Here is a 20997-nt window from a genome sequence, read left to right on the forward strand (position 1 = left end):
AGGCCAGCCAAAATGACTGTGCAGAAATCATTCCTTCTCTTTGCCAGAAAGCATTCCCAGGAAATAGAGGAAGACATAAACAAAATCCGGAGCAGATTTTTTAAAGAGTCAGTCCAGTGTAACTGACAGTAGAAACATCATCCATCAACATTTACAGTTTGTTCTACTAAAGCCACACACTGCTGCAAAGCAGCAATCTTCCTTGAATATATTTCACAGTAGAACGTTCTTAACTATCCCTTTATTACTAATGAGCCAAGTTACAGAGAATTAAAGGGAGTCACAAATTCCCAGTAAGACAAAGCCTCTTTTTTTAACACAAATTATTTATCATCTTATTACAACCATTTATGCTCTTTGTATATTGTTCTTGAACATGAAATTATATGCAGTTAACCATTAAAGAAGTTTTAATGTCCATCCAGTTCTTTAACTAGAAACATGCAGTTTTATGTCACCAGTTACCTGTAGCAGAGAATTTACATGTTCTTTAAATCAATAATTACTGAAGGTACATTATTAGACCTAACTTTTCCAATAAATGAATGCCAAAGATATTTGAGAGTAAGAGATAAGGCACCCCTAGTTCCCATCCCCCTCAGTGATATTGATTCAGACCTCCTAGTGACTTCATTGAAACCAGGATGAAAGGTCCTCTCAGTTTCACAGTAATGCACACTGGCTGTCACCGGGGAAGTAACGCATATTGTAAAAGCATACGTATGACCTTCACCAGCCACCAAGGGAATGCAGCAGACAAGTTCTGGCTGCTCAGAACAGTGCTGGGAAAAGCCCTAGTTGCCATTTAGATCACCTGCCACGTCAGAAACACCAAAACACCCTGAAAAGATACAGGAAGCAGTAGATCTTGATTTTTCCATCAAATTCTTCTGATCTTCCAATGTCACTTATATGAAGGTCAGAGTTGTCTTTTGTTAATTATTTTTGACCAAGAGATGACTGTTTTTAACATCCAATAAGACGCTCAGTAAACAGGTCAAAATAGCAGTAGAGCTGCAAAGAACCCTTCCCCTTTTTCTTGAGAAGGGGAAATACTGAACAGGCTCTTAACCTAGGACATGAACCATCCATAATGTTCAAGTACATTTGTAGGGAACTCATGGTAACCACCTACTTAGTTTAAACTTAATTACAAACAACACAAGGAGTAGGGGCTACACTTTGCCATGACCAGTAGAGAGTAAGAAACATGTCAAGTGCTGCTGCATCATGAGGCAAGTACATGGGAACTCGATGTGGGAAACAATTCAGAAAGCAAAAAGGTCATTGCAAAAAGTAAACTAATGTCAACAAACAATCTTGCCAATTTCTAATTTAAGACCATAGTCATTGTTTACAGAAGTATTTTTAATAAAATGTGATACTACTTTTCCATTCTTCTTCCACTGACATGCAGGAATTACAGGACAGTGCACATAAAAACACTAGCTATACTGTGACATGTATTGCAGTTGAATATGCTCTACCCTAAGCTGAACATGCCCAAGTAGTTAAGGCATCTCTACATGACACTAATACCAAAACTAGGAATTCAACTATTACTACCCAGTAAGAAAAAAACCAAAGTTAAAATCACAGGAGGAAAACACCTTATAGACTGAATTAAATATCTTTACTGCTTAACAATAAAATAATTACAAGCAATACAGTAGCTATTTACAACTTCAGACTAACAGAGAAAAAAGTAAGACTCATCACAGTTACACTGAAAAGTTTGATTATACTAGATGGCAGAGATGAGTTTAAGGTGCAGCAAAGCTGAAAAGCTACGATATCTCAATCCACAGATTTACATATTTGCTTTTGTATGTTTTCCCTCCTGTCATGTTGTCAGTCAAGTATTAGACTCAGCAAGGCAGCAAAACGTACACAAGGCATCAGCAATTCTGTGAGGTGTTATTTTTCTCCCCAGCATATCTATGAATGAATTTACATAAGCTTATGTTGTTATTATGTTTAATGTAACAGTGCTAACCTCAGCTTGCAATTAAGCTTCATTATGTATCACTACCTGCAGGGGCAGTTAGGACCACGCTTCTTGTCACTGTCAGTTATTTCTCCTACAAGACTGCAAGGTTATCTTCTCCCCTCCCCTCCCCCTGCCCCAAGTCAGCTAACTTCAGGTTGTAACTTGGTTCCTTAAAAAAAAAAAAAAAAAAAAAAAAATATCCTGCTGACCAAGTTGACTATTGTTCTCATTAGCACTTAACAGGTAAAGGGATGGATTTGCTTCAGTACCTCTACCGGGTTCAGCTCTAGTGCCCGAGAAGGTCAAGCACAAATACACACACTCCAACAATGGGGATGATAGCCAAGACCAGGAATTAAACTATCCCAAAGTCCAGAGCATTAACCAAAACCAGAAGTAATTACAATCCACACTTCTATACCAAGCTCTGAAGTCCAGTAAGGAAGATGCTGCCCGTACCCTGTTCTTAGAGGAGAAAACAGCAGCAAATTGAGAGGAAGGCAGGAAACTGGCAATTCTCATGCTGTAGCTAAATCTGGGAGAGATCGTGAACTGCTGTATATTATTGCTTTTATGCTAGAGATTAGTCATCTTTACAATATCTCAGAAACTATTAAAGAAGAAAAGGTTATTTTCCTGCATCTTGGTTAATTCACGTCCTATTTGACCTCTTCTCAGAAAAAGAGACTAAGTAATACAGTTAAAGAAAAAAAGTAGACTAAAATTGAATTCTTCAAGGCCAGTTCATGCAAACACTAATTCTTTTCCACCCAAGTTGCTCCTCAGGTTAAGGCCAAAATTTTTATAAGCTTTGGCTGTCTTTGAGTGAAGTTTTACAGTTTAATTCAGCAGTGGAAAGCAGCAGGAGCAATTAGATTGGAGACTATTTTACTAGCAGTCAAGTATTTCTTTGCTTGCACCACAGAAACTGAACTGGGAAAAGGACTACAGATCATCTTAGGTGATGTCGCCTTGGACAGTTAAAATTGCCAAATCAATCTTTTTGATCTCTCTTCTTGCATGACTAATAAATTGAACTCCATAATTCTCTTTCCAAAAAAATATCCCTGCTGAAATGTCTTTGGCCTCAGGTATCTCAGGTCATGTGAAATTAATTAGCTTGAATAGGTATGCTTTTGTCTTTAAAAAGATTTATCACATTTGCTAAAAGTCAGCAGTGAGGCAGCAAAATGTCTTCAGAAGTATGGGGTCTGACATTTACTATTATGTAAACCACCCTTAGAGGAAAGAAGAAAATTAAGGAGAAAAAAACGGTGGTAAAGATCTATACAGCACACACCCCAGAAAGTCAGATATGACTTTTCAGTTAGCAAATGAATCCATGCCTGGTATAATGAGGGAGGGACTCTTAATTTTAAGATACATATAAAGCCATCACATTGCAAAGCACTCCAAGCACAGCTCACTAGTTTGCCTACTGCCCTGTCTTCTCCCATCTTCACTTTATTTGGTGTCCTTGCAGGGGAAGGAACCAGTCAGAGCCCTGGAGAGGGAACGCACAGGAGCCCCAGCACCAAGCACTTGCCTTCTCACAGGCTAACCTGGAGCTGAGCCCTGGAGGATGCAATCTGCTCCCAAACTGCGCCTCAACCTCTTCTTTGCTCTTTAAACTGAAACCCATTTTGGAAGACTGCAAAGCAGGAGAGAGCTTATAAACAAAAAAGCATGGAAGGTCTGGCTTCGCCCACACTGGCAGGTCCTAGCTCTGAGTGCTGCCAGTGCAGCAGCTGCTGGCCAGTGCAAATGCCAGGGCACCAGCACAGGACCTGGAGGATCAGGAACAAGAACACTGCAAATGCAGAAATGAGACTGTATAAGACTAAGAAAATTGAAGCTGAGAATCTGGATTGGAAAGGGATGGGAGACCATGACAAAAGGGGAAGGGAGGCACAGCTCTCGGGCATGCAAGGACTTTAAAGGCAGTTCCTGACACCTTGGAACAAAGCCCCCAGCTGGCTCCATTCAGCAGCCATCCCTCCCCAGACTTATGATCAGGGGGCAGGGAAATCCAGTGTTATTTTCACTGAAACACACGAACATCTCCAGGGGTTTATGTTCTTCTTGCAGAGCACATCCTTCCCAGCAATAAAGTGGTTTTGCCATCCCTGTGGGAAAAACTTCCCTAATGTAATGAAGACACGATTCTTTGGGGGAAGGAAGAGCCTCAGTTTGCCCACGCTGGATCTGTGAACTTCATCTAGAGTGACAGCCCTAAGCTCCAACAGGCTGTGACAGATCTGACTCTATGGGTCTAAATTTAGAGTCAGGGCATCATGTTTCTTGTGCTGACTCTGGGTCCTACCTGCCAAGTTCAGGAATAGCAGAAGAGGAAACCAACCCATCTGAAAGCAAACTTGGAAAAGTACCTTGGAAAATAAGAACATGAAAGCCAGCAAAAACTGACTCCAAGGAGAAAGAGAGGGCAAGGCTAAGACTGCTTAGACAGAGATGGAAAAATAGGACCAAACACACAAGCATCAAATCCTGTAAGGGCTGGGAAGGTGAAGAGATGTAGAGTGGGAGAAGGGAAAAGAAGGACAGACCGAGCAGGTCTGGAGCTTTAACAAGAAAAACTGGGTCTTGCTAGGTAAGCAACTAAGTGACAAAGAAATGGGAATGAAATAGGCAGGGTGAGCAAAACTCCAGATTTGCTGGGATTTGCTGGGCAGGCAAGCTTTCTGACACAAGAGGGTGTAATAGTAAGGGCAGGGAACAGGGCCAGAAAGTAGGAGTAAAGAAAGTAAAGAGGGCAGAAAAAAACCTGTACTTCCAGAGTCTAAAGTGGGACACAAGACTCCTGAATCCCTCAACATGCCTATCAAGTTTTCTAAAAACCTTCTAGAGTTGCACGTGCAAGTATCTAGCCACTATGCTATGTAATTATCAGTTGAAGTGTCAGAAGTCTATATGATGGATCTAGAAATCCCAGGCCCGCTGTTATGCCAAGCAAATAGATACAGATTGAAACTATTTAGAATTTTGGAAAAGTCAAAACTAGGGTTGATTGCAAAATCTTTGTTCACTCCCCTTTTACTTATGTGTAACAAACAATGTATGGTTAACAGAGCAGTAAGTTACCCTGTGGACCTGAAATCAAACTCTACCTTTCACCAAGAATTCCCCTGTAACTAATCAGAATCATTTAAAGCACATTTTTACAGGTAATCACTAACTGTATGCCAGATTAAAAGGCTTCCTTAGATGATTAAACCCTCGCCAACACGGGCATCATCTTTTTGAAGTCCCTTCTCCATGCTGATCAAGCTCCATCTGAAAAAGAACTAGAATTTTTGATGGCTTTACTTGAGTTTGCAGAAGAGATGAACCCTCTGAGCTCTGCTGTAAGACTCAATAAGAGCTCTGGTTTATGTGAAGATATTACAGAAATGTCAAATCCTCTGGATAATCCATCCAAAATCTCAGATTGGTCACTCAAAATTAGTAGCTACTTCTGATATCCACCTTTACTTGGAATGGCTGTAACACAGAAGACAGTAATTACTATTGCACGGCAGAAAGGAGTTCTGGAAATGTATCCGGTAATACTTACAGACTGGTAAGTATAAATGAAAAAAGGATAGAAAGGGATAAAGGGATAGAAAAACAAGGATAGAAGACAGTTCTTCAGAGTTTGAAGAGCATACATTAACTATCCATACGTGCCTTAATTGTTGGGCTATACCACATGAAAACAGCTAAGTCTGACTCTTGAAATCAGACTGGACCGAGCAATGAAGAAACCCCATACAAACAGGAAAAAATCACATGGCTTAACATAAAGATGAATTGTGCTGTATCAGTATTTATTTGAATGCAAACTTCCCTATTGGTTAAAGCTTGGTAAAACAGATTATCATTTTTTTCCTCTTTAATTTTAACAAAATATCCTTACTACACAAGCATCATAGGCTTGTGAGTAGCACATATGGCTCTGCTACAGGAAAAATTTCTACAGCAAGCACTGAGGCTTGGCTGGGTACATTTATTGACCTTAAGACTCAATCCACTTTATATGTGTCTATGCCTTCATTTCAGTGCATGCAAGAAACATGCATTTTGCTCTAGCACAGTTCAAATGAAGAGCACAAACACAAGTTACTGTACTGTGAACTAGAGCAAGAACTATCTCACTGAATAGGTGCCCAAAGCAAATAGGGGTACCTCACAGCATACCTGAGACACTGTGCTTTGCTCACCTGCCTATTCTCTTATAAAAGAATGAGAAGACATTGCTTTCTTCCTAAGTCTTTTGTAAAACCCTACTGAATTGATTTAAATCAAGTTCAGCAATTTTGAGTACACTATGCAATTGCAATTTAAGGATGTTTGTATGCCAAACTAGTTCAGAGGCTCAGCTGTTTATTTTTTATTTATGTGTTTAAATGAAGGGCAACTACAATATAATTAACATGCAAGGACAAGTAAAATTCTTGGACTGAACTTTACAATTCCATACAAAATTCCTCAGTTACCATTTTGTTTTCTCTGATGTAAATCAGATTACATTCACCTAGCCTCTAAAATTTCTGTATCCTAAGCAGCTGAATCAATCTAGTTTACAGAAAAGGTATTTTAAACAACCCAAATGACTTGGTAAATGAAAAAACTTCAATAAGACCAAAATCAGTCTCTTTATATTTTCAAGGCACAGCTGAAACTAGACTTTCTTACATGAGGTGATTTCTATTGAACACCAGCAATTTCCTTGCAATCTGAACATGCCAGTCTTCATAAATCTGCATCTTGTCAGGGCAAAGAAGTCATGCTCAAGTTTGAATTAGATGCGTGCAGCAGTCAGGAATATGTCCTTTTATGTGAGTCTCTTTAATCATTAACATGGCTTTCATAGTTTTGGGTGGTTTAATGGGCCATGAAGTTACAGAGTTACTTCAGATCCAATGAGCATCTGACCATACCCTGTGGCAGGGAAATCCAGGCGGAAAACGGGATCTGGCTAAATACGCAGTCTAAAAGGAAAAGCCACTTCATAAAAATTTATCCATGGGTGTACAAGTATGAAAACAGTTCTACCTGTTTCAATACAATGTCTATAACATGTACACACATAGCACATTCTCACAGCATCACTGTCGTTCCAGTGTTCGTGCCATGTTTATGCTAGGGTAAGTATAAAACAGGCCTTCCTTTCTCACCATATTTTCATTCTTTGCGTCATCCTGCCCTGCCTCACTCTTCTGCAGAACCGTCCACCCTCTGCAGCAGTTAAAAGCAGCGTAGAGCAATCAGTTACATGTGCACACTCCCCTGAAGAGCAAACTAGCCAAGAATGCATCGGATGAAGAGTACAGGATATCAGCTTTCATCCAAAACAAATTTAAGCCAAAGTGAATCAACCAAGGCCACAAGCCTTACGTTGCCCAGTGTCCTGTTGCACAGGAAGGGAGGGAAGGTAAAAATTTCTTACGTTGCTGACCAAGAACTTCAGAAGGGCAGCGCTCCAGAGGCAGCCATTCATTGCTACAGCACTGCCCTCACTTTATTTCAAAGGAAAACCAAACCAATCCCACCCACACAAACACATCCTTCTTTCTGTATTTATACCCACGTGCAGGATTTCACATGCATGGCCCTTTTCATTAACGGGGTGCAACCTAGTAGTTAGCCCACTTGGAGCACCATACTGGCTAAAAAAAGACCCCATGAGTTTTCTCTAATAATAGCCCAGGTTCCTTCACACACTGGAACTAAAAAGTAGGGAAACTTCCCACAGCCACCACACTGCTGGCCAAAGTGTCACTTTCCACTATCAGCAGAACAGCATAAAAAGCAGGTTTTAAATAGCATCCCAAAGCAATCACCACTTCCTTTCTCATCCCAAAGCAAAACCAAAGATCCTCAGTAAGTTTCAAGTCAGTAAAGAGAATTAAAACAAGAAACATACAGCATGAGAACAGAGAAAAATTCCAAATGAGCAAGTAATTGCACAAAATCTCAGTTAAGACCCAAGTAGCAACACCAGGTGGCTTCAGCTGGAGGTTTGCAGAGTATTTTGGGTGAGCAAAGCTGACTCAGCAGCACTGAGAGTAAACACAGTGACTAAGGCTCAAAACCTGCTGTAATGCACTCAGAAAACTGCATGTAGAAATAAACTGTATAAAGTAAGAGGACCAAAACCCAAACAGATACCATCTTGCAAACACAACTGTATTTTAATATATTAAATAGAACCTTTCATTTTTTCTTAAGACATTAGCATCAAATGTTTTTTGTGCACGCAGAAAGAGAGGGAACAAGCATTACAGTGTTATCTGTTTTCATTACACATTTAGACACATTTTACTAGAAGTATTCTACAAGAATAACAGCATGGTATATTTAACCAATATTGATCTAAACAGTGAATTAAAGTAGTACTTGCAACACAACATTACCTTGGAAAACCGAGCATTTATCCATTTTGTAAAGGTCTTTTTCTGTACATCATTGTGTTCATCTGGAGAGACAAAATAAGAAAATGACAATGAGTGAAAATGCGTTCTTCTTAACCCTAGATTGCTCAAAACAGGTCATACTAAACACTACCCTGACTTGGTGGGATAATTTTTTGCCTAATCAGTCAATAAAGCTGTTCAAACCTCTACAAGACTTTGGTACTTGCAGAGTCAAACAAATGTTTCAGCTTTGCTAGCAACCACAGCTTTGCATTAGAACCAGCCTCACAGCACCTCCTGGGCAGGATATCAATGCATTAAATTCACAGGCTTCCCATCTGGTGAAAAGCAACCTATGGAACCATTGGACTTTTAATCTACAGATTTTGCCAACGCCTTTTTACCCAGATGCACTGCTCCAAAAGCTGCTGAGGTCCTTACTCAAGTTTCTGACACAGATAATGGCTTCCTTCAGTACAGGGCACAGCAACTGTAGTAGCAAAGCTGCTGGAATAACCCTGGAAGCATCTGCATCCTTACCCACCCTCAGGCTGGTTTCACACCTGGGTTAGGAACTATGTTACTGATCAGTCAGTCAAGCTCAACTGAAGTGTGGGAAAGGCTCAGTGGCCCTTTCCTTCAGATGCCTCTACTGGTGTGGAACCAAGAAGTACCACCACCTAGGGTGGAGGAGACGCCCAGAAGGACCCAGCAGGACAAGGAGGAAGGCCAAGGAAGCACTCGCAGGTCAAAGCAGAGGGAGGCACAGTGGCCTCCAGCTGTGCAAAAAGAAGATAGCTTCCCAGGTAATTTAAGGAAGCCACTTGGGAGACACCTACAATTTTACCGTCCTTCCCACTAAACCAGGCTGAGTCACCTCCAGCACAGCTCTGCCCATATGAGAAGATACCTGCAGGGTAAATTGCGCTGAGCAGTGCTAGGGGTGAGAGTATGCCTTATCACCTAAACTTAAATGACTGCAAATTACCTGCTGGCAACAGACCAGGCAAAGGAAGTTGGCCCACCATGGATTCTCAGGACTGCTTGCTGCAGCCAAGAATCATAGAACCATTTTAGGCTGTGACTGAAGATCATCAAGTCCAAAGGTTAACCCAGGACTGCCAAGCCCACCACTAAACCACACAGCCTGTGAAAGGCTTTAAACCTCCAAATCCTGCAACAGAGCACAGCCAAGGCAGGCAGTGCCTTCCACCAGGCAAAATGTTCTACAGCTGCAGCCCAGATCATAATCTCCAAGAGGCCTTCAAGACTCCATGAGCTTCTTGACATGCCAGCCTCGAGATACGCAGACTCCCACACCATGCTGCTGCCTGGGATATTCTCTTGCAGAACCTCCTGGTGGCAGCTGGCACCAATTTTTCCAAGCCCCTTACCACAATAAAGCATTTACCACCATGGTGTTCAGACCATCTGTCCCCACACTAAGATGAAGCCATAGAAAAAACTGGATTGAAACTCAGGTGTTCTACTTCATGAAATTATGAAAAGCAAAAAAAATTATACAGTCTGAAGAGATACCAAATTATGATTAAAAGGCACCACTTACAAGACCATACACCTCAGACAGCAGTAATTGAGACTGTTGTTACAATGAAGTTTTACCTACAAAACCCAGATGTTAATTATTTTTTTAAAAAAATCACAGCATACTATCAGAAGATACCTCAGGTAGATGACCTCAAAATTTCTTGTTTCTGGCCCAACATGTATCTGAAATCGATGCCATTCATGTCTAATGTATCTAGCTATAAATCTGTCACACACAGACCACTGGAGCAGTAGAACAAATGATCAGGTGTTCTTTCACCTTACAAGCGAACAGTGGCTACAGCCCAGTCCAGACAAGAGAAGTCACTTTGGTAAGAAATGAGACGTCACAACAGTTAAAAGACTTGATGAACTTTACAAAAATGTTTATATCAATTTAAAGTAAAACCTCAGTTCTGGGCTCCTTTTAAGCTACAGCTGAAAAGCCTGCTTAGGGCATGCCAAAGAGCGCACATCTGCTGCAATGTGGCAGCCCGCAGCCATTGTTTCACCCTCCCATGCCTCTCCTCTTTGTCACCCAAGCGAACCCAATACAGCCCACTCCTCAGTCACACCTTGAGCTCAGCCAGAAATCAGATAGCCCAATGCAGAAAAAGTTTTCTGAAAGAGCTTGAAGATACCTACAGTGCATGCACAGCAGACCATGCTTAAAACAGCTTGTTGAAATTCAAGGTGGTGTTCCGGGGGAATACAATTACTTAAAAGATCTCATTAACCCTGGTCTCTTCCCTCAGTGAAATAGAGTGCTTTGCCATCGAAGACAGACAGGATCCACCAGAGCAGGTCACTCTGTGCCAAGTAGCCATCTCAGAGAAGACTGGCAGGGTCAAGATTTAAACTCTAAATATACTGAACACGTTTACTCCATTTTTTCCTTCCAAGTGTTTTTTGTTGTTTTTTGGCAGGGCTTTGTCATTGTTGTTTTGTTTTTTTAAGGAGAAGGAACTGACTAGATTAACTGCTACTGTTGGACCAAAAAGCTAGCTTTGTGTAAAACTCAATCCCAGACTCTGTCCAACTCTTAATAACGTTTTCCATTTACATTCATTGCAAATGCTATTTGTATTGAATGTACTGATATTTAAACATCCTTCTCTGTCTTTAAATATTATTCAGTAATCTCTGACCCTTTTCTGCCAACATGCCTGAGTACACACCTACACACCTAGATGCTTTCCTAAGGCTCAGTCTGCCTTTTTCCTTCCTTAAGCTTCCGTGACAGTCAAGAGTAACCCCAGAGTTTGAGATCTCACTTTCTTTTAACACGCTTACTAAAGATGCTGAAGACAAAGCACAAAGAGAGGCCAAAATAGTTGTATCGACTGTTTAAAAGGATAACAGTGGTTATGAAAAAGGTCAAGGATTTATAAATCCTGTGTGCAAGGAGCAATACGCACTCCACTCTGGGGTGGGGGGGGCTAAGCCCCTTCACAGGCATATGCCCAGCAGAAGGCAACAGGTCTTCTCAGCATTACACCAGGTTCAGCCCACCAGGGCTGTACCCATCAGGCAGCCTCACGTCTCAGCTCCCCCTGACCTCAGGTCCCGTTTGTGTAAGCACTCCCGCTACATGACCTTTTGAAAAGAGGGGAAAGGGGCTGGAGTTTTATTAAAAGCGTGTTTCCCAGGGTAGGGAGGGGGACACAACACCAAACTGACAAACCAAAACATACATGACTGATAAACACAAACCATTTGTCTTTAATGGTGAAAGAAAGAATATGAATGTATACACCCTTACTATCTTGCCCATATCACGGCATCCTTTCTATGGCAGTTAAGCAAGGAATCTGAACCCGCCAACTCCCATCTTCAGAAAACATCCTGCTCAGTTATAAACTTGCCCATTCAGACTCCGCTTTCATGTTTGCTTTTAAAAGCCTCTGAAACCAGGATTTCTGTAATTGGCCATTATAGCTAGCGTTGTGTCAAGCTTTCTACTGTAAGTCCTTGGAAATAAATTTGTAACTCAAATGCTGGTGCTTTGTTAACAGCGCCAACTGTTATTTTATCCCTCAAATTAATTTTCTTTAGATTCCTGTGAGTCTGTAAAGCTAATCCCCAGAGGCCGACATTATGATTCAGATAACAAGTTAGCCACATTCAGTCTAAAAAACAATATCACCATTCAGCAGAACCCACAGTACTCCAGCCAGTCAACTTCTCACACAAGGCATTAAAAATGTCAGCAAGTCACAGCCCAGTGAGAAACAAATTCACCACGTTGCTAAAACATTTGTGTTTCCTTTCACACTGCCACAGCCTGACAATAAAAGCCAAGGACTGACTTGGGGCCAAATTCTGCTTCAATACCTACTGACTGTTTCCTCCCTCCACGGCTCTGCCTGCCCTCCAGTCACTTAATGGACTTGTAATGGCCAGTGTCAGAACTGTTTGTTCTTTTAAAAGGAAATAAAAAGAAGCCTAAACACACACAAAGTTAAACTCTCGTGATGACAATGGACAGAAGAAATGCTTCCTATCCCAGATGCTTGTTTGCTGAAGCCTGTTTCTGTTATAGAAGAAGATGTGTGTCTGCGCAATTGGAGTATGCTCAGAGCAAGCAGCTCTTGTGACCAGATGCCCAGCCTGTGTCCTGGCATTGCCACCCCCAAGAGCCGCTTTCACAGCCTTACATACCTCCGCCACCCTCAACACTGCCCCTTAATTTTGTTGGGGCACCATGAAACCACAGTTGAACTCCAGCCTGTTACCTTGTGAATATCATGTTCAGGAGCAAAAAGGAATCTAAATGATCTAAAAATAGAGGTAAAAACAAAAGCCTCAAAGGATTGCGGTTTGTCCTTTCCTCAACCTCTGCTTCATACTGAGAGCCAGCTTTCTTATTTCCCCAAAATGCATTACATGCTTACATGACAGAACTGTGTTATTTGGTTTGTGAAAGACAAAAGTAATCACACCCAAAACAGCTGGCAGAGCAGCACTGTAATGGAAGTGCCCTGGAGAAGCATACAGATGAGATCTGCAAATAAAGCACAGAAATTGCCCAACCATTCCAGCACAAGTTACCAAGGGTCATCTCATGTTTTAAGATTTAAATTTCCCTTCCCCACCTCATTATTTAAGCTCTCAGCAAAAGAATTTAGAAATAAAAGAAGGAATTAGCCTGTGGCTTTCAATTAAGACACTTGGAATGTAACGAAGTTAGAAACATCCCTTTGCCTAAGCCTTTAGGCAAGCAAAAGAAACTCATAGATACCACCCCACCCAGGGCTAGCATGCCTCTGAGACCCTGACCACCTTAACAAAAAGACGGGAAAGTTTTGTGTTCTTAGGTGCAGGATTTTCTGGGCAGAAAAAGCATTTTGGAAGTAATTATCTTTTTGTCAAACTCAGACTAATTCATATATATAAGAGACCAAAAAAAAAAAGCATCTAAAATTTCAGGATGGAAACAGACGTGGTTTTCATCCCACAAGCAAGAGGTAAAAAGCCAAGCAAGCCACAAAGCACCCACGTGCATGACCGCCAAGCTCACTGCAGAACCTCTGATGTTCGTCGCGACTGCTGGGCCCCGACTTCCCTAACACAGAACAAACTTTATCAGCCACCTTGAGGTTTTGGGTTGGGCTGGGATTTGCAGGTTGGAGGGTGTGTTTTTTTAAAGAAACCTAAAGCAAAAGTTGAGATTATCCTGCAGATTCCCTCTTCTCTTGCAACACCATAGTAGGGCAAATGGCTCCAGCAACATGTAATTGACTTGTAAGCTTTCACCTTCACACTACAATTTTAATTTCTACAGTCAATGGTGAGCACAAAGTTTTCCTTCATTCCTTCTCCTTCCCTCTCAATCCAACTTCAGCAGTTGGGCAAAACCAGTTATATTAATAGCGGCTCAAATAAAAAAAAAAAAGTAATTACACCTGCCTACAGCAACTGCCACACAAAACAGAGTTGCCCAGATTGTAAATTCTGTGTATAAACTAAACCGTAAGATACAAGCATTAAAAAAAAAAAAACAAACTAAAAAAACCAACCCTTCACCCCATTCCCTGGTGTCTCCCAACAGTAGACACCATAAAAGCAAGAACCACGGAGAAGTCATGAGGACAAGCCCCCAGTTCTCAAAGTGTGCTGGGAGTCTAAGCTAAATTTACGTCACTATAAAAAAAAAAAAAAAATCCCCCAGCAACAGATAACTTAGAAGAAGGCATCCTCACAGCTGAAGCAATATTAAAATAGCTGTTTCCGTACCTCACAGCAAAACCTATCTAACACTCCACACTGCCAGTCTCAGCACATTGGAATGATGTTTAAAAGGAAGCTAGAGACAAAGGCAAGCTCTCAGGAGACAGAAATAACGCTGCGGCACCACGCACCCAGCCTGGTGGCCCACGCCGGTCAGCCAGCAGCCCTGCTGTTTTCACGGGATCACAGTGTGAAACCAAGAACTGGAGGCAGGATCCCGACACCTACATAGGGCTGCTCCCGAAGGTCACCAGGGCCTGGCAACCCCACATTTCGCTCCAGCAACCTGCAGTGGCTCGCTAACTTCTGGTCAAACCACACAGCATCAGCTCCCAGTGGAAGACAGCCCTGGGAAGCCTTTCTGCACGATACAAGTACATTTGGGCACATTTCACAAACTGCCAGTGATCGCACCAAGGCTTGAGGCTGGAAATGTTTCTGCCAAAATCTTTGGTTAGAGCAAAGGGTTTCAGCTACCAGCAAGTGCACTGTGGAAAAAAACCCTGAAACACAGGTACCACAAATACCTCTACGACGATGGCTTATATGGACCCTACAGATAAAGGACAAACTTCACACACAGGGAGAGGAAGATGTCCTCGCCATCTTCCTCAAGTCCCAGCTAACACATCAGGCATGCAAAGAGAAGAGAAAGGCAGGTAATTCCTGCACAAAATCTGGGGATTAAGATGTTTCTAAACATACAAATAGGAGGGCACTTAAAGACAGTAAATCTGCAGATACAAATAAAAGGTAGGAATCACAAACTAAACTTAGTACAGCACGTCTTGTTATGAACACAGATTAGGTCTTTGCATTTCTGAGCAGTTACAATGAAAACAGAATTGCTTTCTCCAAGTTGGTCTTAGCCATCTGTTCTTTTTTCTCTGCCCAAATTAGAGCTATTATTAGGCTCACTTGCATTTGTGGAGGTGATTCACAGGATATAAAGTCAGAAGGATCATTGTGATCATCTAGTCTAGCGTAATCTCCTGGATAAGGCTGGAGCCATCCCCACAAAAAGCCCATCTGCATACCAGAAGGAAGCAGAGACACAACAGATGTCAGAGACCCTGTGCAGGCCCAAGCAAGCAATATTGCTTGGGCAGAGAAGGAAGCCAAGCCATAAACCATATATATGCAAGTACCTCTCTCTGCTAATTATGGCAGAGTTTCAAATCAGGCAGACATCAAACAACCTTGTTTGAAAATCTTCAGGAAACAATGTTCACAGTACAAAAGGCGTAATGTTATTTTGTTCGCTGTGACAGGCAGTAAAGACAGTAGCACCCTCGAAGTTCTTGTTCACAACACTGAGCTTCTGCCCCCTCATATTCCAGAGTCTCTTTTATCCCAGCTCTGTTCAGCCAAAGGTTTTCCTATCTTCCTTTTCCAAAAACCCAAAGGCTGCAATCCCAAGCCTTCCTCATTCCCTATTCTCTGTCTTTTCACTCCCAAATATTAAAATCTTTCCTGATCCATCCTCTTCAGAGTTGCCCATCTTTTTCTCGGGGCATCCATCCATCCATCCATCTCCATCCATCTCTTCCCACCTGTCCCAAATCTTTTACCGCAGCCCATCATCATTCCTGCCCTAAAATTCTCTAGGTAAAAAGCTTTTCACAAAGAGAAGCCAATTCCTGAGATGTAAACAAATAATACCTGGCTCCTACGTGTTCCTACATGCTCCAGTTTCCTAAGAAGTAAATTAATAACACTTGGCTTCCTATGTATTTGTATATGCTCCACTAGTGGCAGCCCCCCCCCCCCCCGACGACTCTGCCCTCTCTCTCACTGGAAGCCCCCACCCCATCCCAGCACATAAGGTACAGGCCATAGGTAGCTGGGTATGCACCAGATTGTACCTCACATGCAGATGCTGAGAAGCCATTCATCAGGCAGCAGGAAAAACATCCTTTTTTTTTTTTTCTTTTTTTTTTTTTATTTCTTCTGTAGTGGAGGCACTGTGTTCAGGGACTCTTCTTTCAGCCACGGATTTTTCACACAACCTGTAGCTATTTAATTAGCTTTATGACATGAAATTGGATTAAGTTTCCTACTACTTAATCCAAATTGGACCAGCGGGGGGGCGGGGGGGCGGAATATTTGAAAGACAAGCATAATCAGAGTATCCTATTTCCCACGTGAAAAACAATGAATCAGTTTCAAAAATGTGTACACTGTTAACATATTTTTAAAATAACATAAATGCTATTTAAATGTTTCTGCTAGCAAGTTAACTAAGTACCTCCCAATACAGACCACATGGGTGCCATTTCAGTGACAGCAGCAGACTAGAGTTATTTAAAAACAAATGGAATTTATAACCCCATGGAATTTAAGTCTTTCCTAGCAGTCCAGTACAGAAGACATTCATAACATAGCAACTTCAGCTGTTGAGTTATGCAAAGTCAAGCTATTAAGTTTTCTGGGCTTGATTGCCTCAAATCTCTGATGGTATTTAGAAATCTAGTCTTATAAGACAAAAAAACCTCAGCACACATACCTTCCATCGATGAAATACAATTGTAATGAAAAGAAATTTAAACTTTACAGTGTTAATTAACTTGGAAATTAAGAGAACAATAAAGAAGTGTCTTTAAAAAGTCATAATGCTCCCTTTGTCGCTTGGAACAAGATTTCTGGACCCCAAAAAAAACCCAAAGGCAATGAACACATACAGTTTATATACCTGTTACAATTTTGTAACTGTTAAAATCACTGCAGTATCAGTAAGTCTTCGAGCACTTTCATATGAACGCCTCAAGCCATCTTACAAGTATTAAGCTTACAAGCTTCACCACCTGTGCAAATCCACTGCTCTTTGCATTGCTCCCAAGAAGTTTAGTAGAATTTCGCATTACAGTGTTTCCACATGAAGTACCACGTGGCAGAGGTCAGAAAGCACCCATGGAAGCTGGCTGCTCCAGTCAGAGCAGGCTGCCCATAGATGTGTCCAGTCACATTCTGAACACCTGCAAGGACAAAGACTCCACACCTCTTCAGGCAACCCATGCCAGTGTTTTAAGTAGAAATGGGATTTCCTGTGTTTCAGTTTGCTCCCACTGCCTCTTGTCCTTCCACTGGCACCACTTAGAAAAGCCTGGCTCTATTCTCTTTGTAGCCTCCCTTCAGGTATTTATAAACTTTGATAGCATCTCTCTGATCCCTTTCTCCAGGCTGAACAGTCCCAGCTCTCTCAGCCTTTCCTCATAGAAGAGATGCTCCAGTCCCTTCGCAGAACCAAGGACCAAGACCAAATACTCCAGCTAGGGCCTCACCAGTGCTGAGTAGAGGGGAGCATGCCCAAGGACATGCAGCATGCTCATGGTAAACAAAAGAGGAAGGAAGCCCAGCTCCTGTTTCACAAACTTGCCAGCATCTAAAGCTCATCAAGTCACTTGCTGGAAAGCTGCTCGCTAACACAATTTCACATAACAGACTACACACTGGAAAGCTTCTACACTCTTCTGTGGCCAACTTACAACCATAAACTAACATAGTTAAATTTTTTACAACCAAGACTCATAAAATCTTGTTATCCTTGCGAATCCCTTTGCAGGCTGCACTTGGAAGACAGAAGCAGGAGGAAGCAAGCCCAAATACCAGGTATTCCTCAGCTCAAACTGTTACACACTGATCTCAGCAACCAAGTTGAGCACAGTCTTTACAGAAATCATCAAACAGATATATAGAAGTGGATTTGTTGTTTTGGTTTTAAAAAAAAAAAAAAAAAAAAAAAAGATGTTTATTTTGTTTCCAGACAGGCTAAGTCTGAGCTTCATTAGTTATTCCACTATTTTGTCAAGGATCAGCCACTCTGATGCCTGTAAATTATTTACCTCAGTCTATTAACCTTTGTAATTACCAAGATGAAACCTGAAATATAGAAGGTTTAAAGGAAGCCCCTAAAATTCTCGTGGTATAGGAGTGCTATAAACATAAAGGAGAGGTAAGCAAAAACTAGCAAATATGAATTTAAATGCAAAATATTTGTTAGCACAAACCACACCAGATCATCTCATTTCTATACCCAAAATACACCAGCAAGCTCACTACAGAAACAATCACTGTAAGTTAACCTGCACTTAGCTCCACACAACCTACCCAAAGTATGTTAAGTGTTTTGTACTGTCATCCAGCACTAGTAAGGAAGATTAAGCAAAAGGCAAGTCCATTTCTTGAGACAAAAGGAATATTTCATTTTCTAGTCACATTCCTTTGCTGGCCAAGGAAAAGAAATATTGCACCACTGGGGAAGGGGGAACCTTTGTGCAGGAAAATGTGATGCTTAGTAAAGCTCTGAGCGCTCTGCCCACAACGAAATTACTGTTCTTTCTCTAGAGGCAAGAAGAAACACAGTCATAAAGGTGTCTTATCCAATTCACGTATTTAGTGAGACACTTTAATGAGGAAAAAATAAAAAGAGAAATTGGAGTAAAGTATTATGAATGGTGCCGCCTTATGGCTTCTGGCAAACATAAGAATTTTCTTTTGTCATTTGATCACAACAGCAGTAGGATGAGGCACTGCTAATCCTATATCCTAATTAAATTCACATTTCCTTCCCTGGCTTAGTCATAAATTAGGCCCTAAAACTGAACCCCCTCCCTGATTAACTGCTCTGAAATACATAAATTCTGTTTGACAATTGCAGAATAAATATCTGGAATGCATTAAAATACGTATTTATGTAATCAAGCAAGCCACGGATCACTATTAGTGTGAGCTCACAGAAGACTTCCCACTTCAGTACAGAAAGCTCCCTCAGGATATACCACTCCAAACAGCATGACCAAAACTGGAGAAGATACAGCAACAGAGCACTCAAAAGGAGAGCAACCGAAGTTCAAAGCCTCTCAAGCCTTTGGCAGAACCTGAGCCAAGGGATTTCAGCAGTCAATTGTTTAGGCAAAGGATTACATGTACACATCCCAATCCCCGTGCTTTTATTATTTATTGACCAACTTTCAGGACGACTGTGATGGAACCTGTGCAAATGTGGGGTTTGAGTACTGTCGCTAACACATCAAATGGTTTTGTGAGAGCACATAAAATTCAGAACAGACACATCACCTTTACCTTCCTAGAAACTGGCTATACAAAAAAGAAAGATCACCTAATGAAAGCAGATAATTACAAGTCAGATTATTGCTGCTGCCTCGGGCAACAACTCCAGTACATCAGTCATACTCACAGGTGTAATCCTGTCCTGGGTGTTTTCAGAAAGGGTTGTTGCACACCTTCCTGGTGCTAAGGAGTCAGGCACCGTGCAGGCTCAGGACTCACAGCCCTTGCCCAGTGGGCAGCTGCCCAGCTGAAGCAGCTCGAGAGCTTCAAGCCCCTTTCTGTTTTGCCCTCTGCCAAAGGTTAATATCCCTGCAGCAGAGCAGGTGGTGTCCATGCCTCAGTGAGGATAGAGTTTGCAGCCTGAATATTGCTAGCCTGAGTACCAAAATTAATGACAATAACCACCAGTGGAAGCAAGACAAATGAGGGCACTAGTATAAATAGGCTAAAAAAAAAAAGAAGCATAGATAAGCTTATGAAATTAAAGAGTCCACAGAAAGATGGATATAATTTATAAAGTCCCTGAACTGCAAATCACTGGAAAATAAGGTATATTAGAGGAAACACCACTGAAGATGTGCTTATGGAGGAAGCACAAGGACATGGTATCCAGCTGTGGACACCACCACTGGTACCACACTAGCCTAAAGCCAGCATAGCCCACCTTATGGTAACCCACTCTCCTGAGCAACCTAAGCTAAATCCAACAGGAACTGTGAATCCAGACATCCATGCTGAAGAGATACAAGTAGCACAAACCATCAGACCAATTTCAGTGTTGAAACAAGCCAACACAGATGATTATTACAAGACTAGTTCAGTAATAGCGTTCAAGACCTTTTAAAACTAGACCTGTGATGCACCTTTGACTTAACTAGACAGCAACATTTTAAAATCAAACGCTTAGGAATTTCCCCCCTACAGAAAGCCTTTGTATATTTGAATGACATCTAAAATGAAAACTAGCTTGCAACACAGGAAGAAACACTGTGAGCTTTAGTCTGAAAAAAGTTTTTACCACCAATGGGAAAAAGTCAGCATTTGAATACAGGTATACGCTGTTGAGTTTTGCTGGCATAACTACATTGGTTTGGTATATGAAAAATGCACACGGACATCATGAATAACAAAACCTCCTCTGGCATAGTCAAAGCTGTGTCAAAGATCACCTTTTGCTGGCTTAATTCCCTTGTTTTGAGGAAGAGAGTATAACTACATGGCAGATCAGCTTTTTTCTGCCAGTAAGAAAGAGAGGCTGCACTGCAAAAATCAAAACACAATGTAGAACCTCTTATAGCAGACAAAAGCATTTGATGCAATACAAAACGATTTCCTCGGTTCAAAGGTTTATCTTGAAACGCAGAGCTTTTGGTCTGAGATATTTTAATCAATAAAAATACCTATGCCTTTCAAGTGTCATACTGGATTAAAAGTAAAAGCAACACTTAACCCCCACCCTAGAAAAAGCCAGGACAAGTTCACCATTGCTGGGTCACATAATGCAAGGGGAAATGTCTTCCAAGGCTTTCACACCCCCTCTCTCACCCCAGAAAAAGAAAAAATATTTCCAAATAGCGTCAAATAATGTTTCTTATTATAAATAATTAATACTAAACAATTATTTTCCAATTCTCCCTAAAGAAATACATGATATAAGCACAGCTAGAACAAGAGCCGTGTTCAAAGGCAGGGTTCACTATAACATCCCAGTCTGAGGTTGGCTGTTAACACCTTATCCACACCTCC

At 41.4% G+C, this 20997-nt stretch overlaps 1 protein-coding gene across 5 annotated transcripts in view; it reads right to left on the bottom strand.

Moving 5' to 3' along the window:
- Window positions 1-20997, bottom strand: part of UTRN (utrophin) — a 413274-nt gene that overhangs the window by 318059 nt on the left and 74218 nt on the right. For all 5 annotated transcript variants that reach the window (XM_037392250.1, XM_037392248.1, XM_037392249.1 and 2 more), the window contains one exon: window positions 8404-8465. Coding sequence is in view for 4 of the 5 variants with exons in the window: in XM_037392248.1 (XP_037248145.1) it covers window positions 8404-8465 (62 nt within the window). In the remaining variant the exon portion in view is untranslated. The remainder of the gene's footprint in view (window positions 1-8403; window positions 8466-20997) is intronic.

This window comes from Falco rusticolus, chromosome 6, assembly GCF_015220075.1.
Source record: "Falco rusticolus isolate bFalRus1 chromosome 6, bFalRus1.pri, whole genome shotgun sequence".
NCBI classification, from domain to species: domain Eukaryota; kingdom Metazoa; phylum Chordata; class Aves; order Falconiformes; family Falconidae; genus Falco; species Falco rusticolus.